Source organism: Talpa occidentalis, unplaced genomic scaffold, assembly GCF_014898055.3.
Source record: "Talpa occidentalis isolate TD23 unplaced genomic scaffold, MPIMG_talOcc4v2.1 talOcc4.8, whole genome shotgun sequence".
In the NCBI taxonomy this organism is placed as follows: domain Eukaryota; kingdom Metazoa; phylum Chordata; class Mammalia; order Eulipotyphla; family Talpidae; genus Talpa; species Talpa occidentalis.
The window spans coordinates 41,555,730-41,581,227 of record NW_023605194.1 but is presented as its reverse complement, the minus strand read 5'-3'; the positions used below and the strand labels follow the sequence as shown (position 1 = coordinate 41,581,227).

Below are 25,498 nucleotides of genomic sequence, written 5' to 3'. Positions count from 1 at the left end.
TAAAAAAAAAAAAAAAGGAAAGTACCAGTAGAGTAACATTCCCAGTACCAATCCACAACCAACAAGAGATGGAATTTGGTAGCTGAAATATTCTAATTTCTCACACCTTAGAGGGGTAATTCGGAGCTGTGTCCTACCTTAGCATTTCTCATTTCACTGGCCTATAAAAATCACTTGGAGGAAAGAAGGCAGTACAGGGGCAAAACCACTGGGACAGGGAGAGCCAAAGAGGGAGTAGGAGGGAATAATAATCACCTGTAAAAATTAAGAAGCCATAGATTCTTGAATTTGCATTTTCAATAAAGCTCCTAAGAGATACTGATGCTCCCAGTCCACAAATCACACGTGGAATAGCATTTTTCTCAGAATAACACATGGGAGTCAACCCCAATTGTGCGAAACACCTTTATTGACTTTCTTCTCACTGCCTTATACTGCCTGGATTTCTGGGGTCATCTCCCAAATGAACTACTTGCATGTAAACTTTTGTTTTATGGTCTATTTGGAGAGAAATTAAAATAATGACAATTCTCCTAGAAAAATGCACAAAGAAATGGAGCTTTGTGTACAAGTTTAGAGGAAGTATAAATCCCCTGAAACTTACTTGGATTGTAAAGGAAAATGACCAGAGTAAATGTCATGTGACTGAAGGTTCATGAAAATTAGGTCAGTTTAATGAAGTGTCTGCCAATTTAACATAATCATTAATGACTCATGGAGTTGGCTGGAGTCAGCCAGGTCTCTTCAGAAGTGATTTTCCCAGATCATATTAAGTCTCCTCTTGTTCTTCCAGGTCTGTATCACTCTTACTCTATGAAACAGAAGTACAGGCCTCTAAAGAAACCCCATGATTAAAATCAATAAAAAGAGTATTACTGCTCATTCCAGTTAGGCTCATGGTTTCTTCCCAATCACAGTGCTTTCATGACACAATTGCAGTGCTTCTGTGATCCTTAGAGCTTTTCTAACTAGGTTCACACAAAGCCAGGCACACTAAAACTGTAGCTGGTTTTTCTCACTTCCTTCTGGATTCTAACATGGCTCTCTTTTTTACACTGGTTCAAATTTTGAAGACTCTATAGCCTTTGACACATATATTCCAAAACCTAGTCTGATGTCATCTGCAAATTTTATGGCATACTCTATTACAATTTTCTAACCAGGGTCATCAACACATATTTCCTAACCATAGCACATAAGAGCTTCTTCACTTTTGCCATAAATGGGCCAACACATGTGTTTGTGCATGATTGTTTGTCTTATGTGCCATTGAATAAGTATGTCTTTGTATATATCTGTGAATTGGTTTCATGGGTGTGGTGTGGGTGTGGGTGTGTAAACAACCAGAGTTCAGGTCTGGTCTTGAAGTCTGAATAATGAACATTTAGTATTTGATTTTAATTAGTCTCTGTGCCTTGTTAGACTAAGTTTTCATCTGCCCTCAAATAATAGAGCAAGAATGAGTTCATTTCCTTGAAGTTTATTGACTGTTATCAGTGGCAGAGTTAATTCCATAAAAGAGCAGGTCCCATACAAAGCAAGTGGAAAGAGAGCTCTGAGTTGGTGAGGAAGGATGCTTGAGGTGGGAACTTGGAATAAAGAATGGAAAGGTAGCTCTCTCCCTTCTTTTTCTCTGCATCCCCAAAAGGATACTAGATTTATTGCATGGGTATCCTGCTCAGCATTTCCTCTCCAAATTGGAACCAGAGAAGGGGAATTTGATGCAAAGTACAGGAGGAAACACCTTACAGCTCCTCTGTTTCTCCATCCAAGGGGATGCCAATATCCACATTGTAGTCTACATGCTCCCCAGAACTCAGCCAGGGAATAGGGGTTCGATTGAAAGAAGGCCTGTTGGAGAGGTTCTGTTTGTAGAATAGGGGTTCACTCAGCAGGGGCCCCAGATCAAACTTGGGCATCTGGAAGGTCATGCGTTTGGAGGCCTTCTCATATCCACCATAGGGCATTGCCGTCCTAAGAAGGGGATACATTAATTAAAAACCAGAACAAAAGGCACAGAGCTTTATCAATGGGTTATTACCCTGTTCGGAGATAAGGGAAGTCTGTGAATTCTAGTTTGAGATTGCTCCCACATTCATTCTATTCCATTCCCCCTTCCAGGTTTGTTGGTTCCCCAAAGCTAATAATGGGATAAAAGGTACCTAGTGGGTACTAGGTAAGAATTTCATAGATAGTTGTGACTCAGGCAAGCATTTCAGAGAAAGTAACTTCAGACACTATAGATCCAAGGTTTTAAATTACAATTTAGAGACCCTCAAAACCCTACCCATCTCCAGAAGATGGTCTCATTGAAAGAAAGTATATTTCCTGGAAAATTCAGCCTCCTTAAGACCAAATGCAAAAGCACTTCTCCAGTACCCTCTTATCCTACTTTCACACCACTGATCTCTTATCCACAGTCCAGAGAAGCCCAATTCCAAAAGAATACTAAAGTAGGATATAAAGAAATATGATCAATCATACTACAGGGAGGATAATGGAATTCTAATCCTGAATGAAAGGAACTTTAAGAGGCCTTGAAATGTGTAAAACATTATTCCCATTTTATATTCAACACAATCAAACCTCAGAAGTAGGGTGACTTTCTCATGCCCACATGACTTATAAGTGATCTATGAACTAAAATTTAATTCTTGCCTCTTAATGAAGTTTTCCTTCATCATGCTACACAGTTTCTCGGGGCCAGAGTAAAGAGAGCAAAGGCCTCCAATTAGAAACCCCACATGCATCCCTCCGCAGCCTCCTCCTGAAACATTTGAACCAAAGTCTCCATTGTTGCCATACAATGTAATATATCAGGTTCCTTTCCCAGTACCCCTACCTGTTGAAGGACTTATATTGAGGGAGTTCAGCTTTGGCCCCATAGGACAGCAGATCAATGCCAAGTTCCACTTTTTGCTGGGAGTCAACCCCCATGGCTCGCTCCCATGGGGAAATATAGGTCTTGAATACAGTGATATGTTTTCCTTCACCACCTGCCTGGTCTCCTGACAGTCAAAGGAGAGAAAAGTAAGTCAAATAGTAGCAGTGAGAGACCAATTGAAGTTAATCTCACATCCTGCACTAGAGAAGTTGCTGCAGCCAGGGCCAAAAATTAATTACCAACGCCTGGTAATTCCTTAAATTTTGTGGAATAATGACAGCCTGAGGCCAGATGTGTAACTGAAATTGAAACATCAGAAAGATGACTAAAAGGGCTTCTGAGTGGAAAGACACATGACTGCATCCCCCTGAACCCAGAGAATCCATCCAGACATTCCAGCAGGCCTCTCCAGATCCCTACACCCAGTCTAGGCTTTGTTCCTGTGGATATCTCTGTTTTCGGGACCAGATACCTTACTCTTGGATTAGGATACTTGCCTGTTCCTGTCTCACCAACCCCTGATGTGCCAGCAGCTCCTCCTCTTCCAGCCTGGCCCGCAGGACCACCTGTACCCCCAGAGCCAATGCCAGAGCCAGAGCCCTGATGGTACTGCTGGTCAGAGCCATACTGTCCAGCAGAACCACTTTCCCCTGCTTGGACTCCACTACCATTCTTGCCGTAGGAGAATCCCTGACCAGCTGTTCCCAGTTGTCCCCCCACTGTGGGAAGGAACTTCTGGAAGTGATCCTGAAAAGAAAGGACAAAGTGAGGGGAAGGTTAGCAATGGGTATGGGGAATATACAAAGACAGACTATGCATAGTAAGGAGGAGGGAATCAGGGACAATGGCTAGCCAGAAGTCACTGAGTCCTCTGAGATTCCCCCCTCTAGTATTTGGATAATAGATGGAGTCACAGAGAGGAATTAAACTCTCCTTAAGAAGTAAGACTTCTTTGGCTCATTTTCTCCAATTATACCTTAGAACAGGGCAACTCATTCTCCACATTCCCTTTTCCCATCCTTACCAAAGTAGAAAGGAAAGAGACTTCTGATCAACTAAAATTTGAGAGGATGGGTTGGCCTGGAGAAATCAACCTATAGTGGAAGATCTAGAAAGGTCTGTCCTTTCCTCCTCATCATCTTGTCTAAAGGAACTCTCATTCTCTTTTTCTCCCTCTCCTCTCTGTACCTATTGCACCAGGACCTACAGACAGTGAAACTGTAGTGGATAGGGGAAAGGGTGACCAAAAGGGCAACACTAGATTCAGCTCCAAAGCCTAAAAATAACCTTGCCAACTCCTTCAGGAGGCTTTTCTGGCCACCCCTCCACTGGGTAGCCATGCTCCACCCACTGTAACCAGACCCAGGCAGAGAGGAGGGCTTTTGGCCTCCTAAAGTTAGATATAACCAAGTCAGCATTTTTACTCTGCTCCTACATAAGGGCCAATGACAGATATTTCTGCCCTGGCCCCATGTAGACATCTATTTTTCACTCTCCCCCAGCTGCCCAGGGAAGGTAGAGGGGAAAGAAAGGAAATGGAGATGATCCCCTTCTCAGTTATAACATTTTGTGCCAATCCCCACACTGAGGTCCTCAGACTGATCCTATAGACAAATGACGAGCTCAAAAAGGAGATGGTTATGAAAATTCACCTAACTCATTCTAGGGTTGTCAGATTTAGTAAATAAATTATAGTTAAATTTGAATCTCAAATAGACAACAAATGCTTTTGTTTAGTATAAATCTGCCCAAAATATTGCATGAGACATCTATATTTTAAAAGCATTAATAATATTGCTACCATTTCAATTTTACTGAGTGTCCTGTATTTTTATTTAATTTAATATCAATGTATCAAATATTCATGGGACATATTTATGATAAAAAATTATTTATGTTAACCTGAAATTCTAATTTAAGTGAGTGACATTTTATTTTATTTTCATGCCCTGTATATTGATTGGGAGAACTTATTAAAAACATTACTCATGTACATCTCAACTTTAAAATAACAAATGGTGTCCAATGTTTTATCTGGCAACCCTATCTTTTAACACTTACACATACTAGGAAGGAAATTTCTGCAGGAAATTTCTGCCTCCTTTCACTGGCTCTAAGATAGAGATCAAGCTTCAGAGGTGGACTGTCACTCACCCTGGAGCTATTGGGGACTTGAGATATACAAGGGTTAAGTGAGCTTATAAATTTGCAAGGAGGGGAGATTGGTGGTATTTTGGAAATTCAGGCCCTACCAATAAGCTATCAGACGAAGCAGTAGGCTTTAAGAACAGTAACCCTCCACACTCACCATTGAGCTATCAGTGAAGACATCAGGATTATTTTCATAGATAAATTTCTCCACCCGCATCTGCCTCAGTTTGAACATCTTGGAACCCCGGTTAGTGAGCAGCGATAGCTCCTCCAACATCACATCCCTTGGGACACTGATCTTCTTGCCGAGGTTCAGGCCTGTGCTCTCCTGTCCACCTTTCAGGAAGGTGGGGATGAAAAGGCAAGGGAAAGAGGAAAGTAGAATTTTCTGGGTTCAGAATACAGACACCAAGCACAACTAAGTGTATATGTACTGGCAGAGATCATGAGGGGAGCAGACACTGGGATGTCTGAGCAAATTCTGTCTAGTTGGTGAAGGATTTTGATATTTTTGGATTTGGATTTGGAGAGAATGCTTAAGAAATGGGGTGCAAAGTGGAGTCAGTGGGAATAGTCAAGTGGAGAGGATGCATGGAGTACCAGGAGCATGGGCATGAGGTTTGGGGCAAAAGAAGTAAAGGGACATCACAGATGGAGGCCGCTAGGGAAACCTAGCATGAGGGAAAGCCCAAAAGCTAACACCGTGTGTGGGCCACCTCTAAACATAGACCCTGGTCTTAACTCTTTTCTCTTCTCTTCCTTTCAGGGTACAAACTGTTGGCTGCAAACAACCTCTAGGAACTGGGACAGCTCTTCACATGTTTGTATTCCTGCTACCCACCTCCCCTAGAAAATTTCTGAGCAGTTTTCCTTTTGTGGGGAGGGGGTAGGAAAACTGAGTTGAAGGCCAGAGGTGTGGGGAGTGAGAGGAGTCACCAGAGACAGAGTAGGGAGCAGAACAGGCAGATTTACAGAAATACAGTGGGTGAGACAGGAGAGGTCTGCTGCGCCATATGTAGGTTAACTTCCTGGCCAGAGATGGAACTCGGGCCCTAGCAGTGAGCACGATGAGACTTAACCTTTAGGCCACCAGAGAGGCCCCCAAGTTTCCATTTTAAGTGCTTATACAGACTGCCTAGCTCTGGGAAAAGAAGGAAATTAACTATTTACTGAGACCTTACTCTGTACCAGTCACTATCATATGTATTTTCCACATCAAACATAGCTTACCGACCTATGGGTCTGTGGCCCTGGACCGGTGCCAGGTAATAGGGGCATGTATTATTTTCTCAGATTGCCATGTCCTATAAGTTCTTTGCCACAAGAATTTTTGCTGTTTTTTCATCACGTAACTAATTGCCCAGGAGGCAATTTTGCTATAAAACATAAAATAACTTCTTGGTTTTTCAACTGATGTAGTACTCCCATTTTATATTATAAAGACACAGTGATAAAACTGACAGGAAGTGTGAAATGAGAGTGTAAAACCGGATTGTACACTACACTGTAAGAAAATGATAACATCAGTTGGCAAATCCTCAGTGAGCAGTCATGCCTCCCACCCATCAAAACCCAAAGTTTACCAAGCTATGGAAAATATAAAAGCTGGCAATTCACAATGGGGGCTTTGAAAGAATTCATTATCAATTCTTTGGCTAATTTAGATACAATAGCTTTTTCTCTAATGCCATCTTTATCATGCAGTGTTGTTAGCAAAAAACTAAGCTCCTCCTAGCCTCCCTAAAAGAAAGGGTTATGTGATTCCTAAAGAAAGTTTCTTGATTCCTAACAAAAGAACATAAATGTAGACAGGATTTTGATGTTTGGCACAAAATCTGGCTTGCTTAGATGATTTGATGAGAAATAAGGACGGGGTTTTTGAAGGAACATTTAAATGTGGTCCAGATATGTGCTATCAGTTACATATATTATGTAGAGTGATAAGAAACAGCAGCCTCTTTGTCAACAGTTCAGAAGCTTTCACAACAACATACAAAGCTCAGTTACAAGTATGCATCGTAGTATGTGGGGCCTAGTACCTCTCTTAATAAAGGAAGAAATTTTAGTGAAAAAGTGTTTCATTATTCATTTATTTTTTTGGTGATTTTTCTCTTTTTTAAGGCAAAGTTGCCTTACAGACAACTAGCTGTGTAGCAAAAATGTTTGCTGTGAAAATGCCTGTGGCACAGAAACCTCAACACAACCTTCAGATTATAAAGTGAAAGGGTAGAAAGTAAATAGTGTTGAATTCCTCCTCCCTCTTTCTCCCTGCTCCTCTCCGTCCCTCTCCCCGCCCCAATTCCTCTTGTTTCTGTATCTCTTGCCCCTAAGACATATATAACCTTATAATATTTCTGGTACTCTTGCCCTGGGGATGCTCTTAATAAGAAGTCCCACAGTGAGTAGGTACAAATAAATATTCCCTACCTCCAGTGAGTTCCATGATCAGCTTGCTGGATTTCCTTTTCTTGTTGGGGGCTGGGGTTCCTGAGAGTGGCATTGTGGTGGTGGATTCAGCCTGGAGAGGTGGGAAGGGGGAGTTAAAGGAGGGACAGAGATTGGAAAAGGTGAACCCTATGGTAAGGCAGTACTTCTTAACCTGGTGTTAAGACAAAATGTCATTAGGTTTGCAAAGAAATACTTATTTCCCCAACAAAAGAAAAGCTTTCTTATTCCCCTTAAAGAAAAGTTTTCTTTCCTTGGGAGGCAGGGCAGAAAATATAGCTAACTCTCCTGTCCTTACCTTCTACCAACCTCTTTTCATTTGTTTTACAGAGCTGGTATAGGGATTAGGGACAGAGAGTAAATTGGGGAGAAGGGGGGGCAGGTTAAAAAAACCCAATACATAACACACAGGCAGGGCAATGCACCCATGTTTCATTGACTTGGAGGGATTTGAAGTTCTTATGTGCATGGGGATCTCAGATTGGGGAGGTCCTTCCAAGCTCCAGTCTCTCCTCAGTCTTCCCCAAGCCCCAGGGGGGAGAAAAAAATGTTCTGCCAGGCTTGAGGAGATTCAGCCAAAAACATTCTCCATTGGAAGAAGTTGTTGTTCCTCAACTGGGCCTCTGGAACGCGGCCTGGGATGTCACAAGAGTCTCCCTCTCCCTTTCAGTCACTCCCACTCCAGACCTAAGAACTCAAGTGGAGAGGGGGAGTGACGGGCATTTGAACCTTGATGCATGTCATTTCAGCGATATCATAGCAGTGGGGAGTTGAGGGAGGACAGAAACATAATAATAGACTCTGGCAGTTGAGAGGAATAAGTTGGGAAAAGATACAAACACCAGTTCCTCCTTATCAAATGTTTACACATATCAAAATGCATTCTTCTCCTGATTTCTGTGTCACAATAGAATCTACAATTCTAATTTATTGAGATCTGCTGAAGCCAGAGTTCAGGGGACTAAAAGGACTCCCCCTATACCTCTCTCAGCCCCAGCCAGATTCTTTTTTTTTTTAAACATTTATTTTTATTTATTTATGCATATAAGAACTGGGGTATGGGTGGTGAGAGGAATCAACAGAGACAGAGTGTGGAGCAGAACTGGCAGATCTACTGAAGTACACCACTGAGGGGAGCAGCAGGCAAGATAGGAGAGGTTTACTGTGCCATGTGGGTTAGCTCCCTGGCTGAACTCAGGCCTCATGCCACAGTGGCTGGCAATTGCTCGATAGCTCTGAGACTTTAACTCCTGTGCCACCAGGGAGGCCCCCCCAACCAGATTCTTTTATTCCATCCAGCCTCTCAGAATCCTTCACATTTTTCCAGTGCCTCCTCCAACATTTCCTTTTCCCCTACCTCATGGCATCTCTCCTAACTCTCTGAGGCTCCCCTGAACTGGACAGCTAGGAACTGAGCATAGATGGAGGAGGGAGACAACTCCTCCAGGATCAAGGATCACTACTGCAGACACAGACACACAGAGCAGTCAACAGAGTGGCCTCCAGAGCTTAGAGGGAGAAACCCAAAGGCTTTTCTGGCTATAGAATTAGAGACTTACCGGCTGCTGAGGCAGTGGTCAGCTCTCCCTGGGGTCCAACAGCTTTGGAGAACTGAGCTGCTGTGACTGGAGAACCTGAGCTGGGCAGGCGTGGGGGCAGCACTGGCAGTGGGGGAGGGAGGGCAGTTATTAATAGAGATGATGAGTGCAAGCAGCTCAAATGGCACAGGGGGTACTGAGACCCTGAACCCAAGATCCCGCCCTCCTTGCCCAGAGGCTCAGGGAGCAGAGGAAAGGCCTTTGGGATTCTCCCACTGAACTGTTTGAACTAGACACCAGTCTGCCTAGGGACTCCCTTTCCCTTGGCCTGTAGAGTCTGCCTTCCAAAGAAGCATTGAGGGAGAAATTAAAAACTGACAGAGAGGAAGCAGGTAGCAAGTGGCAGATAGGAATCAGAGCGGGAGAGTGAGAGCCTGGAGAACATGTCCAGGGAGCTATTCGGAGCCAATCTATGCTGGGGATGAAGGGACACGTGGTTGCATTTTGGGAGTAGGAGGGCTTAGGTGCTATGTTTGGGGAAACAAAGTCTGTTTATAGTAGAACTGCTCTTTGAAAGATCCTGAATGTGTTGGTCTTTGCTCTGGGAGGATCAGTCCTAGGCAGAAAAAGACACCAACTTAAGCATGTCCAGTGCTTCTTAGGCTGTCAGGAATGATTGGAGGAAGACTTGACCAATTTCTGTCTTTTTACCCTCATTTGCTGTTGGGTGTACTCAGATCAGCCTTCTCTATCTATAGCTTCCCCTGAAAACATGTGGACTTGTAACCTGTCAGGCAGGGGCCTACTCTCTGAGGCTCCTATTTCGGATTTTTTTTTTTCTTTGTGGGACACTCGCCGGTGGCCAGGGAATCGAACTGGCGCTGCAGAGGCTGCAGGCAGCCTCGCAACCCAGTGCTCAACCGCTGCGCCACCAGGGGAGGCCCCTATTTTGGATTTTTTTATAGGGAGACTCTGGACTTACTCATTTGCTCTGTTCCAAAAGAGCTTTTAGGCAGGGACACAATCTTTTTTTTTTTTTTCAAGATTTATTTTTATTTATTTATGCATACAAGAACTGGGGTGTAGGCCAGAGGTGCAGGGGATGAGAGGATTCACCAGACAGAGTGGGGAGCAGAACAGGCGGATCTACTGAAATACACTGCTGAGGGGAACAGCGGGTGAGTCAGGGAGGTCTACTGCACCTTGTGGGTTAGCTCCCTGGCTGAACTCATGCTGCAAGTGGCTGGTGATATCTTGATAGAGCTGAAACTTTAACCCCTGAGCCACCAGAGAGGCCCAGGGACACAATTTGAGAGGCCCTTTAAGGCGCATTTGCTGACCTTTCCTTACTGGCAGCAGAACATCTGAATTCACCTCTACCTTCTGCTCAGGTTCTGGAACCAGTTGCTGCTGCATCTGTGAGCTGTAATTGCTACCCCTCTGTTGTGGCTACCATAGGAAGTAGCTTTTAAAGCTCCCAGAATAGACTTCTGTCCCTCTGTGAGCTCCCTTCTATATCTGACCATGTCCTTTCTCACCCTGAACTTTTAAGGTTCAGGCTAGGAGGTGAAAGGCCTCCCTGCCCCACTGCTAGTTGGCCTCTGCTCAGACAGATTAAGCCTCAGATCCCTGCTCTTTTGTCCCCTTTCTCTATTTCCTTTCAAAGAAGCAATTAGAAGAAAAAACATAAATAGCAAAATGTGATTTCAGGTCCTCCCTGGTGGCACAGGGGTTAAGACACAACCTATGAAGATATCCAAAGCCTCTGCAGCATGAGTTCGATCCCTGGCCGGCCAGGAAGTTACCCACATGACGCAGCAGACCTCTCCTGACTCGCCCACTGCTCCCCTCAGCAGTGTATTTCAATCAGTCTCCCTGTTCTGCTCCCCACTGTCTTTGGTGAATCCTCTCACCACCACCCCCACACCTCTGGCCTGTTCTTATATGCATAAATAAATCTTTAAAAAAAAAATGTGATTTCATCATCACTACCGTATTCACTTCCAAAACAAAACAACAACAAACTGAATTTTTGGTCTCCTATGATTGAGTACCTAAAGTGACTGAGTGGGAGAAAGCATTATTTAACCTATTTTCTCTGGGCCCTTCCTTTGAAATTCTGAGACTTTGTATTTGGGAGTATTAAGGTCCTGGGCCTCTTGATCAGCACCAATACTCCCTCTGGTGGTAAAATTGGAACACTTGTACTTTCCTTCTCAGAAGTCTAATTCTCTTACAGCTTGCTCCCAGGACCTTTTCTTGTCTCAATTCGTACTGATCCATCCTTTCTCTCCCTCTATCTCTCACCCCACATTCATCTCTAGTCATTGTCAACTCTTTAATTCCAACATGGTTGGATTACTCTGGGCCCACGGTGGTGATTGCAGACCCTGCCTGTTGAGCAAGGCTGCTGGACTATCTTTGACCAGCTCCTGGTTAAAGTGGAGTAGGACAGAATTGGTAGAGAAGAGCAAAAGATCAGGGTGGTGAAAGGCAAAAAGGTGGAAAGTAGGAGAACATGAATGGAGATAGATATCAGGAATCAAGAGATCAAAATAAAAATAACAAAATAGGGGCCTCCCTGGTGGCGCAAAAGATTAAATGTCAGCACTATGAAGCAATCCACAGCAACTGAAGCACAGGTTTGATGCCTGGCCAGGGAGCTAAACTACAAGGCACAGGGGACCTCTCCTGTCTAGCCTGCTGCTCCCCTCAGCAATGCATTTCAGTCAATCTACCTGTTCTGCTCCCCACTCTGTCTCTGGTGAATCCTCTCACCCCCCACACCTTTGGCCTACACCCCAGCTCTTGTATGCATAAATACATAGATCTTCTAAAAAAATAAAAAATAAATTAAAACAAAATAAAAAGGGATCAAGAGATCAGGGGAATGGATTTGCAAAGATCGAGGAGAGAACAGAATGAGCATATAAAACTAGAAGAGATGACAACAATGAAAGGTATAGGGAATACGTTTATTCTTGTGCACAAACCAAAGTGACACACACCCACTATGCAAAGGAAACAGCTGGTTTCCAGGTCAAGCAGCAAACGTGACTGGTGGTCATGTTGAGAGGGGAGTCCATACCCTTTTAGGATCAGAGATCAGGACCTGAAGCTGAAAAGGAACAGGGCTAAAATTTGAGGGATAGGGCAGGACTGAAAAGAGATTTTGGCTCTAAGGGTTTCCTTGCACTTTCCCAGGTAGTCATGACAAGCTGCAGAAGACAGGAAAAAATGCAAAGGAGGTAGCACAGATAGTTGTTTTTCGACACTCAGCCCACACTCTCATGTCCCTCCCTCAACATGCCCCTTCACTCTAACAAATAGACTCTCCTCCCTCATATTTTCCCTCATCCTCCCTCTTAAACATAGTTGGTTTCTTGTTACCCAACTTTACTCTCTGCCAACTATGCCCGCTCCCTCATCATGCTCCTCTCTGTGAATCAGTTTCATTCATTTCAGTTCTGCCCCTGGTTTCTGCCTCTGCCTCACTTTCCACACATGGCTCTTTTTTTCCCTCCTTTGTCTTAAGCTGTAAGGCAATGAAGTCAATGACTTTTCATGCTCAGAGGAAAAAAAATTTTTTTCACTTCCTGGGTGCTTTCTTGCTTAGTAGGGACCTCTCAAGTTGCTAACCTTCTTAAATCATGAGAAATAGAATTCTTAGTTCTATCCTTGGTCTAGCTGGTATAACTCAATCTATAAAATTGCCCTGACCCCTCAAGTCTTTACATACTCCACAAGTTTCACAGGACACCTGCTGCCAGCACTGTGAATCTCTTTCTCTCTACTAGATGATCCATATTGGAATATCTCATCCTCCTTTCATCAGTTCAAGGGAAGACTCAGATAGGGTTTTTTGTTATACCTCTCTACTTACTCTTGCCTCAGGCAGAAAAGCACATCTGTGCATACACATACAGTTACACACACACACACACACACACACACGCACACACACACACACACCCCTAGGTATGTGCTAGCCTAGCTTGGGAAAGAAGAGCAAGGAGTAGGGAGTTACTTAGGGCAAACAGGGGCCAATTCAGTACTTTGCTACCTGCCTCTTGGTGACCTTCTTCCCGGAGGTCCCAGTGGTAACTTCCATGTGCTTCTTACTGAATGTTAAAATGAGGCCCACAAAGAAAAAAGCACCAATGTGGAGACATAGAGACCAGTGAAGGAGTATGGGAGGAGAGACCTAAAGATAAAGACAGAGATAAGGGCAAGGAACTAGAGAGACAAAGGAAGCACCAATACCAAAGCAGAGAGAGAAGGTTGGAAAGCAGGAGGGACATTAGGAGGAAGCTGGGGGATGGGACACTAACTCCAAAACCATCTGAGGCAGGAGTGAAATTAGCCTCCAGATGCCTGAGGGAGCAGATGGGATGGGTAGGAGAAGCAACTTTAGGAACTGGGTGTTCTACCTCTCCTTGGTCCTGGGAGCTGTGACCTGCTCAGCGATGACTTGTCCCAGGCCTCCACACATGAGCCTGCAATCCTGTCCTGGTGGCTGAAAATCTAGGCCTGGCTACCTGGAAGCCACAGGAGCTGGGAGAGGCCCCAAGACTCCTGGGAGACTCGGGAGGAGGGGCTGGGCTAAGGGCAGGGGTTGAGGCCAGCTCTGTCCTCCAGATGGGTTCATCCAGTGTAGTGGCTGCTCGAGGGGCAAGCACAGTGGGGGCAAGGGGCTCTGCAGTAGGCTGGGGTGCTGGAGTGGAAAATCGGCGGATTTCCTGGACTCGGGCAATTTTAGGGGGCCCTGAGGAGGTGGGGCCAGGAGTTGGAGGAACCTCATCAAAACAGAACATAGCAGTTTTAAGCTGGTAGGGCTGATGCCTCATGAAGTCAAGAGCCTTGATACCCTGTTTAGGGGTTGCCTGAGGCGCTTGGGTTTGGACCTTATTAGGGAGAGTTCGGGCAGCCTGGGGGAAAAATGGAGAGAGCAGTGGGTTGTAAGCAATAGGAGGTGGGGCGCGAATATTAGGTGAATATTTCCAGGAAGGTGGCAGTGATGGGGTAGGAGAAGGGCTTCTGGGTCGAGGGCCAGAGCCAAAGCCAAGGCCAGGTGTAGCTTCTATTACATACCTGTCTGCTCGGCTCTGCCGCTTGGCAAACAGCTCCCCACCCCGCCCCAAAAGCTTTGGTGTCTCCGAAGGGGCTCCCCCATTCACTAACCCATCAAAGAACTCTCTAGACTGGGGCTTAGGAGCCACTGGGGGTGGAGTCTTAGGTGTCACAGGGGGTGGGGTCTTAGGAACCACTGGAGGCGGGGTTTTGGGTGTGATGTGAGGCGGTATCTTGTAGCTCCTGCCCCCTGGTGGCTGCATGAAGTTGCAGGCTTCGGCCCCGAGACTTAGGGCATCCTCCTCCGGACCAGATTCAGCTCCGCCAGCCCGGGGCTTTTCATCCAGGTTCTGCACCAGCGATAGGAGCTCAGGGTTGGGCGAGTTCTTCGTCTCCTCGTTTCCCGGCCTGAACATCTGCTTCCTGGTCCCCCGGCGCCGGGCCTCCTGGAGGATCCCTGTACGGGCGGCTGGCACGGAGATGCGCTGCTCCCGAGCGCTGGGGGACTCCGGGGCCGCGGGGCCTGGGGCGGGCGTCTCTAGTGGCACAGCGGGTCGCAGAGGCGCCGATAGGAAGATGGAAGCGGTGGAAGTCATGGCAGCTGCGCTGGGGGGTGAGGGAAGCTCTGGGACCCCGCCAGGTGTAACTGGACGATTAGGAGCTGGGATGTACAGGGAGCTAGTGGCCATCACAGGGCCCGAGGAGCGTGGGGTGCTGGGAGGACCTGAGCCTGGCACCTGGCTGGGAGCCTCTGAAGTGAAGCTGGGCAGAGGGCTGGGCCCCTGCAAAGAGGACAAGAAGGGCGGTGGGGCAGGGCTGAGACCTCCCTGACTTTCATTCACCTTCTTAGGGGCCTGGGGCCTGAAAATAACCGAGGAGGTACTTGACCGCTGCCCTTGTAAGCCTGGGGTGAAGGGCCTGGCTGATCGGTTAAACATGCTCGGAGCTGGCGCTGGGACTCCACTGCCTGGGAGGAAGGGTCTGGGGCTGGCTACTGGGGCCAGCAAAGGGCTGGATGGGAGCACAGCGGTTTCAGGGACTCCACCGCCTGGGAGGAAGGGTCTGGGGCTGGCTACTGGGGGCGGCAAAGGGCTGGATGGGAGCACAGCAGTCTCAGGAAGGGCACTCTGGGCCCAAGGTGGTGACTGCAGGTCCTGCCCGTTGAGCAAGGCTGTTGGGCCATCCTTGACCAGCTCCTGGGTGCTGGTGGCTGCTCGCTGGCGCTGCTGTTCAAAGAGCTGGGCTCCTCGTCCAGAGGTTTCACTCAGCCCCAGACCTGGGCCCTCTGCTGCACCTGAGGCCGGCCTGGCCAGTTCCATGTCCAGATAGGGGCTGTCCCAGTCAGACTGGTTGGTGAGGCTGCGGGCGTCAGAGAAGGTCTCCTCATCCAGCTCAGACTCACTGGTGGGAGGAACTCCGTCTTCCTCTTCCTCAGTGCCTGTCCCAGCCGCAACCCCAAAGCTCACTAAGGTGTACTTCTTGGCTCTCTGCCTCCGTTTCTTAAACATAAGCACCCCCTTGGAGTGGGGATTGGGGGCTGCAGTTAGCAGGGATGCAATTGTCCTGCATTTGGTCTTGGCTTCCTTCACACTCTTCTCTTGAAGGCTCTCTGCCCGTTGCAGTTCTAAGGAAGTCAGGAGAGAGAAGGGTCAGTAGGCCTCTCCTAGTTCAGTTCCCCAAGGCTTTCACCCCTACCCCAGGCAACTCCCTCAGTTCTCCCACCTACTGGCTTTTCACAGACCTGACCCATAATGTCTGATTTGGGGGCAGGGTGAAGGGTGAAAGGTGAAACCAAGGACAGTTGAAGGTAAGACAGTCTAGTTGGCTGCCCTGACACTACTCTGACCAGAGCTATGCTCCCATCCTCTCTTCCCTCCACTCTGCCTCTGCCTCCCCCAAGATGTGTTTTACCCACACACATTCCTCCCATACCTCACTCCATTCCTGGCTGGCAATTCACTGGGTTGGGGGGGGGGGGGATTGAGACAGGGCCACTTCCCTTGGCAGGCAGGGAGAAGAGGCAGGTCCCAGGGAGAACAAAGATAAGAAGGGACACTTTTCTCCTACCACAGAGACAATGCTAGGGGGCTTTTCAGAAAGTCTGGGACTTATTCCCTCTCCTCAGCCCTTCTCTCTCTGCTTAAGGACACAAGGGACCCTTAGCAACAAGGATCTTCATTCAAAATTGCACCCCATCAGTCCTCATCATACACACCACCACACATCATTTTGACAAGAATAAGAGTCTTGTGAAAGGCAGCTATAGGCATATTTTCTCATATGTACGTTTCTCTCTCATTCACACATACATCCAGCTTATACACACTGCAGTTCACATACACATATGTAAATATACATGTGCCCACACAAAAACACACAGTTACTCAAATACACTCACACACATACATATTCCAGGTGGCCCTTCTTCCCAGAGATTTTGTGCAGAGACTAAGTGTTTGGACAAAATTTTAGAACTGAAATTGGTCTTGTAACCGCCAGAACATAGGCAGTTATGAACCGCCAGAACATAGGCCTTATACCCCTGCTACTCACAGACAGGGATAGCCTCAGATCTGAAAGCAGGAAAAGCCAGACTTTCTTTCCTAAACTGTTGAGGTAATTCCCCTTCACTCTAGAACCCAGAGTTATGCTCTCCAAGGCAACCCTCCAAATCTTTAGGATACCTCAAGGTGATCAGCTAAATATATTCTCCTTTTCCCCAAGCTGATGGACTTCTTTGGCAGTGGGGGTCATATCTGCTTCCTATTTTCAAGTCTTTTAGGTAGAGAAAACAGCAACTACCAAGCAGGCAAGCAAAGACTGTGTGCTAAGGGGAAACAGGGCAAGGTTTCCCATACTATGTAGGGCCTGGGAGGTGGGGCCAGGAAATGGGAGAGGCTGCCCTGCTGGCTAGGCCCCTGCTTTGGAAACATACTCTCTGGTCCACAGTTCCCAGTTCCTACTGAAAAATTCTTGAAATTCCATCTCTTTCCACTCAAGATACTAAGCTCCTTACCAAATAGGGCTCTCATTCTGCTCATCTTAATGCTGATGTCAAATAATAGTACTGTTGGTGAGAGACATTATAATCAGAATTTGATTTAGGTTTTTGGCTCTTGGGAAAGTTAGTTCACATCATTGAAGGACAGTATTCTCGTCTGTAAATAAAGATGACAGTGACTACCTCAGAGGATTGCTATGAGGATTAAATGAAATAATGTAGGTAAACTTAGCATTTGATGGTAACTCTAAGACCTAATATAAATAGCCAATACTATCAAAGTTTTCTTGATACTAGCCTAGCTTCACTGAATAGAGATATTTTCTTGTCACACATACCTTCTCCCACAGACACTCAATATGCATGCCTACATATACTCGTAGATTACTCACACTGCTCTCTCACACATACTCTCTCCCCCTGAATTTTCTGTAGTTCTTGTGGCTACAAATCCCTTTGACATGTGACCAAAGCATCAGCCCATTCTGAAAGAGAGGCAGTAAAACTCCTGAGAAAAGAAGGAGGAGGAAGTCAAAAAGAAGGAGTTGATAAGGGAATAAGACCTTTCCCAAAGACTTTCCTTCTAAACTGTCGAGGTAATTCCCCTTCACTCTAGAATCCAGAACTCTCTTAGTTATGAGAAGGTAGTACCTGCATAGAAAGGGTCCTGGAGCTCAGGAACAAGTCCTGTGGCTTTGTTGCAGCTGGCTTGGCTGAGGGGTTCTTGGCTGATGGACTCAAAGGCCTCCATCCTGAGAACAGTGTTGGCTGGAGCAGGACCAGCTTGAGCCATCCCCCAGGCTTTTTAAAGGCTCTTTGTCTTGTACCCCAGAGCTGGCAGCTGAATGAGCTCACTGTGCTATTTTTGGAATCTGGCCCCCTCCCTCTCTAGGCTGCCCCACAAGCTCTGGTGTGATGGACGTGAGCACCTGCCTATACTTCCCCTCACCCCATCCCACTGGACAATAAGGTCTGCTGGGCTAAAAATAACTTGGGCCACTAACTACAGTCTCACCCAGCATAAAGGGAATGGAGAGTGCTAAAATGAGAATTGGGGATAAGCATGGGATCCTGGGCATGCATCTGGAATTTCTTTGTGGGATATTAGACAATCTCAGGGATGTCAGACTCTAAATTGTCAGGTCCTTAGCTTTTATTCCACATTCAGATACAAAATTCTATGAACCAGGAATCAGATGGTGGAAGGGAGGAACAAGAGATGAAAACTAGAGGAATAACCCTGAGATTTCTGAGGTGACAAGAAATGTCTCTGGGGAGAGGTACGGGAGGCATAGGACAGGGATTTACTCTTAGCTTTTGTTTGGTAGCTCACTGAAAAATAGCAAAGAGCCTGAGATAAGTGGAACTAGCTTTCTCTGTCTAGGCCTACATTCTTGCCTGAGATAAGGAGCCAAACATTCCCCCCTCTTTACCACTTCCTAGGGATCTCATGACTATCTCATAGCCTCCCAGTACCCAGAAATCCTAATTGAACTTACACATGTCAAAGGAGTTCTGCTGCTATGCCCGCAGCTATACTGAAGAGCCCCTGACATGTGGCCAAAGCATCAGCCCATTTTGATGCCCTACTTCCTAATACTCTTTTTTTTTTTTAATTTATTTATCCATTTATACAAGCACTGGGTACAGTCAGAAGCGGCAGGAGAGGTCTGCGCGCCATGTGGGACCCTCCTCTGGTGGCCGGGGAGCAGCCGGGGATCGAACCGGCGCTGCAGAGGCTGCGGGCAGCTTCACAACCCAGCGCTCAACCGCTGCGCCACCAGGGGAGGCCCCCTAATACTCTTCTGCCCCATGTCTGCACTCATCACTCACCCCATCTAACATCTAGCAAAATCATAGCAACAACAAACAAACTACTGATTTATACTCCTTTCCATATTCCCTACTTTTCCTGTTCCTGGGTTAAGTTGAAACACCTGTACCTTTTGCCATACGGCTCAAACAGCAAAAAGAATGGAGAGCATGAGAATTATTTTCCCCTCCAACTGATGCCTCTCTGCCACTTGTCCCGAAGACTGTACCAAGGGAAGTATAAAGAAGGTAAAGCACATAGTTTTGGAGGAGTAGATTTAAGCTCAGAGTGAAAGATCTGGCCAGCGAAAAGAGGTTCAGGTACTCACTGGCTTGCTTGGCCTTCTGGGTATAAGTAGTAGTAAGATCTTCTGCTACTGGGTGAGGAACAGGCCCTACCATAGGGATGAGATGAGGGCCAGGCCGGAGGGGCCCATGGGGCAACAGCAGAGCCTCAGCTGGCGGTGGCTGAAGGGTTCCCCCATCCTCCCAAGACGGGGAGCTCACGCGGCTATCACCCTGGCTGGGAGAGCCAAGGACGGTAGGCACTGGCTCTGCAGGGCTGTCAGACAGGTAGGTCTCATCAGATGGGGCTCCTGGAGCTGTGGGCCTGGTGGGGCCCCGGCGGCGGGGTCGGCGGGGCTTTTCCTGGGTGGCAGAGCCATCAGCATCACTGTCTGTCTCTCCATAGTAAGCTTCACTGTCAGGAGGTGAGAGGAGGCTCCCAGGCTGAAGAGGTTGGGGAACTGGAGCACCAGGAGGCTCAGGACTCAGGGGAGATAAGGGCGATAGCACCTGAAGTTCACGAGGGGATGGAGATCGCACAGGCCCTTCATCCTCTATCCTGGATGGGAAAGAGGACAGAACTTGAGAAATGACCTGGATGACTGACAGCTAGAGAGATCTGGAGGGGATGGGAGAAGGAGGCAAGGGAGAGAGAGGACTAGCATATAGGTGGAATGGATGGCCTGGGAATAGTGAAGATCTGAAGACAAACTGGGAAGCAAATATGCTTGGATATCTGAGAGTGGAAATGGGCTTAAGAGACATATGATAAGGAGAGAGACAAGGGATAGAAGTAGGCCCTCAAACTCAAATACCCACTCGATCCTTCCACCTCCTAATTGCAGAAACATTCAAGTCATTTGAGGGGCAGGTGCAAACATCTGGACTCCACAATCACATCGGCAGAAATGGGTACTTAACGGTTGAAGCCAGACCAGTAAGACACAGAACTGAGACAGAAGATGGGAGCCCTACACTAGGAGTTTAGGGGTACAGTAAAGTGGGAGGGTTCCATACCTCCGAACAGTGAGGACAAGCTGATTCCCAGATGCATCAATGAGGCTCATGGCACTGGCATGAGAGAGGCTGGTACAGGAGACCCCATTGATGGCCAAGAGCTGGTCCCGCTCCCGGAGTCCTGCTCTGCCAGCCTGGCTGCGTCTTCGGATCTGGGAAGGTGTGGAAGACAGACTGTATGTGAGGGAGGGTTCCAGGGAGGAATAGAATGGAGGGAGTTGAAACAGGAAGGAGGGCCTCCTTGGTGGCTCAAGGAGTCACACAACCTATGAAGCTTTTCGCAGCCACTGCAGCACGGGTTTGATCCCCAGCCAGGGAGCTACCCACATGGTGCAGCAGACCTCTCCTGACTCACCCACTGCTCCCCTCAGCAGTGTATTTCAGTCAACCTGTCTGTTCTGCTCCCCACTCTGTCTTTGGTGAATCCTCTCACCACCACCCTGCACCTCTGGCCTGTACCCCAGTTCTTGTATGCATAAATAAATAAATCTTTAAAAAAATAGGAAGGACCCATGTGAGAGGGAATTTCACATTTTTATTTGAAAGGAGTAAGGAGGGCAGGGGTCTGCAGCTGAGGGGACTTATTTAGAGGGGAGAAGGTATAGGTTGGAGGGAGTAATAAATTAGATGAGGGTAGGCAATGTTATCACTGAATAAAGAGACTTGTGGGAAATGACAGGGGAAAGGTACTAGAAGTTGTGTTTATAGCCCCTGAAGATTTTCCTCCAATGTACTAGCAATAGCGTTCTTCTAGGCCTTGGAATCCCTGGTGCCACTCTCTACAGTCAAGATTTTACAATAGCATTCCAATTTGGAGGGAGTCCAGCAAATTCTGGGAGGAGGTTGTGATTTTGTGTATATATGCATGCCATGTAAGCACTCACATGTACATGTCAGAGTTGTAATAGTGGCTACCATTTATTGAGCGCTTATTAAATGTTAGACACTGTGCAAAAAACTCTACATATATTATTGTATTAAGTTCTTACAATGGTTCTATGAATTACTGTAGTTACCTACATCTTACAGTTAAGAAAACTAAACTTGTATAGTGAAACCCAAAACGGCCACAACTTCATCTGACAGGCCAGATCTTGCCATAACCCTCCCAGCACCTAAAAAAAAGTCTTGTCTGGTGAGAGAAAAGATCTCTTCAGGGAAAGAGGCACACTGAAGGCATGGTTGGGCTGGACTGAACTAGGCTGAACTGGTTTGGGTGAGAAAGCCTTAGCTCATCACATTTAGTTAGAGAGAAATTAGAACCTTCCCTACATTCCTGGAGTTTGGAATAGAGGCACAGATCCAGGAGAGCAGACTAGATAGCCAGACTCATGCCTTTTCTACAATCGTGCCACAGGGAACTAAGGCAATCTTTCTCTCCGTTTCCAGAAATCAGGAATTTCTACTTCTAGTAACGCCCCCACAAGACGCCTATGCTCAAACACTACTCCCCCCACCAGATTTGAACATGCGAACCTGCCCACCCCCGTTCTCATTTTCACAGCCCCCCACTTCTTCCCTGTGGATCATCACATGAATTCCCAGGTTCCCCTAGGTTCCCCTTTTCCTGAAACCTTAATTTAGGGGCTCTCCCTTACCTTGGACACCTGTAAGGGTTTCCTCTGCTCGGCCCCCCCATGAAGTCGGAAGCCCCAGGGGGCTCCCCCTGATAGTGTGACCAGCACCTTCTCCTCAGCACCCATCGCTCAGATTGGCTTATGGCTCTCGGAGTTTGTACAGTGCCCCAGAGAGAGAAGTCGAGGTGCTTGTACCCCGTCCGGCCTGTCTGGCTGTCCAGCTCCTGCTGCCCCAGGCCTTCTCCCCCTCCCCCCACCACACACCACAGGCAGGCAAATTGGCCCTGGGATCAGTACAGTCCAGCACACGTGTCCTGTCAATCCGAGCTGTGCTCAAGATAGTTACTGGCTGTACTCGCCTCCCTCCCCCAGCTGTATAACTCCCAGAGCTAATTATAGTAAAAACTTCTGTCCTCTCCTGTCCCCCATTCCCCTGCATGGGCCTTTACTCAGGATTCAGAATACCAAACTCCAGGCTGGATACCCTTTCAGCAACTGTGCTTTTCCTGATAGCATCATGGACTGTTTTCCTCCAAAGTTCATTTTCAAAGTGGCAGCAGCAGGGGCTTCAATCCCAGAGCAAGGAATTGCTAGATTTGTCACACAAGTTCCCAAAATATCCAGAAAATTATCCCTTTCATGTGTGAATATACCTATTAATCAAAGTGGAGATTTATATCCCACTGCTGGATGCAGAGGATTTCTGATCAGCCCTGTCTGCCTCAGTTGAGCTGTTACCTCTCTGGTTAAGCCTTTCCTACCCATTTCCTGACTCCCTACCTACAGAATTAATCCTCCCTTCCTCTAGGCAACATAGTATCTTGTTCATGGTGCTATTAGTATATTTTCCACCCAATATCATAGTTGGCTTATAGGCCTGTCTCCCCCTCAGACTGTGAGAAACATGAAAGCAAGGACTATGTGTAACAATCAACAGCCTACAGAGCAATTGCTGACATAATGGGTGCTCAACAAATGATTACTGAATTAAATTATTTCTTACAATACACAGGTAGTCATGTAAAGGTGACTATAGATGCATGTTTATAAACATGCCAACCCATGATAATGATAAAAGATCTACTTATTTTTAAGATTCCATTACTTGAACATGCCCTATGTCATGAAATATTTCTGTAATAAAACATAACATTATGATGCTGTAACTATAATTATAAAAACTACAGAGTTTCCTGGAATAGCTGCCTTCCTAGTGTGCTTCCTTGGTGTATGATGCATAGAAATCACTTGGGTTTTAGTCAGAATAACTGGACTTGAACTCTTGTTTCATCATTTATTAGTTGTATGTTCTTGGGCAGTTACTTGAACTTATCAGTAAAAAAAAGTATCTAAACATCCATTCTTTCACTTGTCAAGCATTTATTGAGTGACAGTTAAATGTCAGCCATTATGCTATACCAGTGGCATTCAATTAAGTACACATTAGAATCACCTGGAAAACTCTCAAATTTATCGGCTCCCTAAAATAAGACAGTGTATAGGGTTAGATGATTGTGTCATAAAAAACTTATTAATGTTATATATTATTATATGTATAATATATATTATTAATGTATAAAAAATGATTCTCAGACCTCAGTCCTGAGGATTCTGATTTTATTGGTCTGGTAGGTTCCCGGCATTGCCAGTTTTAGAACCACAGATGATTCTAATATACCAACAGATGATTGAGACCGGAGTGGGGATACCCACTAAAATGCAACATACCATCCTCAAGAAACTATGTATGTGGCTGTAGGGTCAGGAATGGACACAGGGCAGGTTTTCTAATATCCAGCAGACTGGGTAAAGGAGGAATCAGAGTCCTTAGTGGCTTTTTGCAGGTCTTTTTATTGGGATTTACCCGGTACACAGCAGGTAAGGGTGCTGGGGGGCCGGGAGGCTGGCAGTCCTCCCAGCCCCCAGCAAGTCTTCACTTTATCTGGGCTCTCCAGCCTTCTCTCAGCTGCTGCTTCTATCTTGGCTTCTCTTTCGGCTTCTGCTGCTGCTGCTGGTGTCCCCGTGACGTCGCCCTTAAAAGCCCAGTCTTAGCCCAGGTGAATCCCATCTACATATGCCCACACCCTATTCCAGGTGCCCGCCATCAGGCATGCATTCAGAACCTCAAGGATCCATCATCTATCCTGATGGTGGGAGGGCAGAAAAGCCTGACATTTTCTTTACCCTACAGTGGCCACTACCATTTACGAGGAGTGCAGCCTTAAACAAGACAGGGGAAACCCACTTGCCTATGCCGATATGAAATTTAAATGGGATAAATTATGTGAAAATGCTAGTAGACGGCTCAGTCTAGGGGAGCCTAGAGGGCCCAGCCAGATACCTAACAAATGTTAGCTTAATTTGGCAAATTATTAATCTAGACTGGAGAATCTCAATCCTAAATGCACAATGGAGAACCTATTACTAAACCATAGCTTATTGGGCCTCACCTCCAGAATTTCTGATTCAATATATCTTGGGGGAGGAGTCTGAAATTTGTATTTCATCCCCCCTCCAACACTTTTCTAATAGAGTTTTATTCCAGAACAAATGGTTTTACAACAAAGCTGATTTAAGGCCCAAGACATATCCCAATGGGGAACAGCTTCTTCGTTTTTCACCCACAAACCAAAGGAATAAAGCTACTGCTCAGCTGTTGAAATCCGTAGTTCTAACAACTTTCCAGGTGATACTGATTCAGGATCACAGTTTGAGAACCTCTGACCTGAATTACAAACTCCTGAGGACAGGAACAATCTGCCTATTTATTATTGATGTTTCCAACACATACTAGAAGTACAATTATTCCAATTTTCATCCTGAACCTCAAAACAACTATGTTGTCAACAATATGAGCACAAGCGCCTCCTTGGTGATGCAAGGGTTAACGTCTCAGTGCTATCAAGCTATTGCCAGCCACTGCGGCATGAATTGGATCCATATTAAGGGAGCTAACCCACATATGGCGCAGCAGACCTCTCCTATCTCACCTGCTGCTCCCTCAGAGATATTTCAGTAGATCCGCCTGTTCTGCTCCCCATTGTCTCTGGTGAATCCTCTTACACCCCACACCTCTGGCCTACGCCCTAGTTCTTGTATGCATAAATAAATAAATCTTTAAAAACAATACTGTTCAGAACATCCTTTCCCTCTAACAATAAGAGTGCAAGAATATTTGTTTTGTTCAATATTGTACCATTAGAACCAAGAACATAGCTTGCCACACAGTGGTGCTTAAAAATAATTCAAATAAATTATTGAAAGGATTAAATGTGATCACGTATATCCTTTAAAACCCTACAAAGGGGCCTCCCGGGTGGCACAGGGGTTAAAGACAGCGCTATCAAGCTACTGCCAGTCACTACAGCACGAAATCGATCCCCAGGCGGCCAGGTAGCTACCCACATGGCACAGCAGACCTGTCTCCACAGCTGCTCCCCTCAGCAGTGTATTTCAGTAGATCTTCCTGTTCTGCTCCTCACTCTCTCTGGTGAATCCTCTCACTGCCCCCCCCTCCCCTTTGGATTACACACAAGTTCTTGTATGCATAACTAAATAAGTATTTTAAAAAATATATAAAAAACCCTACAAATACTAGCTACAAGTATTATTAATTATTATTTTTTTTTTTTTAAAGTTTACCAAGTCATGGTAAATCGTTTTGTTTTTTTTTTAAATTTATTTATGCAAGCACTGGGTAAAGTCAGAAGCGCGGGAG

At 46.2% G+C, this 25,498-nt stretch overlaps 2 protein-coding genes across 6 annotated transcripts; both read right to left on the bottom strand.

Annotated features, from left to right (window-relative positions):
* Positions 1 to 1,468: 1,468 nt before the first annotated feature.
* MYOZ1 (myozenin 1) lies at positions 1,469 to 14,140 on the bottom strand. Of its 4 annotated transcripts, none has more exons than XM_037496760.2 (6): positions 14,110 to 14,140; positions 7,463 to 7,553; positions 5,193 to 5,371; positions 3,382 to 3,631; positions 2,843 to 3,008; positions 1,469 to 1,974 (listed from the first exon to the last, which is right to left on the bottom strand). In XM_037496760.2, the coding sequence occupies exons 2-6, from the start codon at positions 7,533 to 7,535 to the stop codon at positions 1,746 to 1,748; spliced, it is 897 nt and encodes a 298-aa protein (XP_037352657.1). In that variant the 5' UTR covers positions 7,536 to 7,553; positions 14,110 to 14,140; the 3' UTR covers positions 1,469 to 1,745. The 4 variants fall into 4 exon arrangements, with proteins under 4 accessions (XP_037352657.1, XP_037352655.1, XP_037352654.1 ...); XM_037496758.2 differs by lacking the exon at positions 14,110 to 14,140 and adding an exon at positions 9,040 to 9,127; XM_037496757.2 differs by lacking the exon at positions 14,110 to 14,140 and adding an exon at positions 7,890 to 8,145.
* On the bottom strand, positions 11,989 to 21,906 carry SYNPO2L (synaptopodin 2 like). Of its 2 annotated transcripts, XM_037496756.2 has the most exons (4): positions 21,802 to 21,906; positions 20,204 to 20,355; positions 19,231 to 19,745; positions 11,989 to 15,712 (listed from the first exon to the last, which is right to left on the bottom strand). In XM_037496756.2, exons 1-4 carry the CDS (start codon positions 21,904 to 21,906, stop codon positions 13,479 to 13,481), a joined length of 3,006 nt encoding a protein of 1,001 aa, XP_037352653.1. In that variant the 3' UTR covers positions 11,989 to 13,478. The 2 variants fall into 2 exon arrangements, with proteins under 2 accessions (XP_037352653.1, XP_037352652.1); XM_037496755.2 differs by lacking the exons at positions 19,231 to 19,745; positions 20,204 to 20,355; positions 21,802 to 21,906 and adding an exon at positions 17,741 to 17,894.
* Positions 21,907 to 25,498: the final 3,592 nt, after the last annotated feature.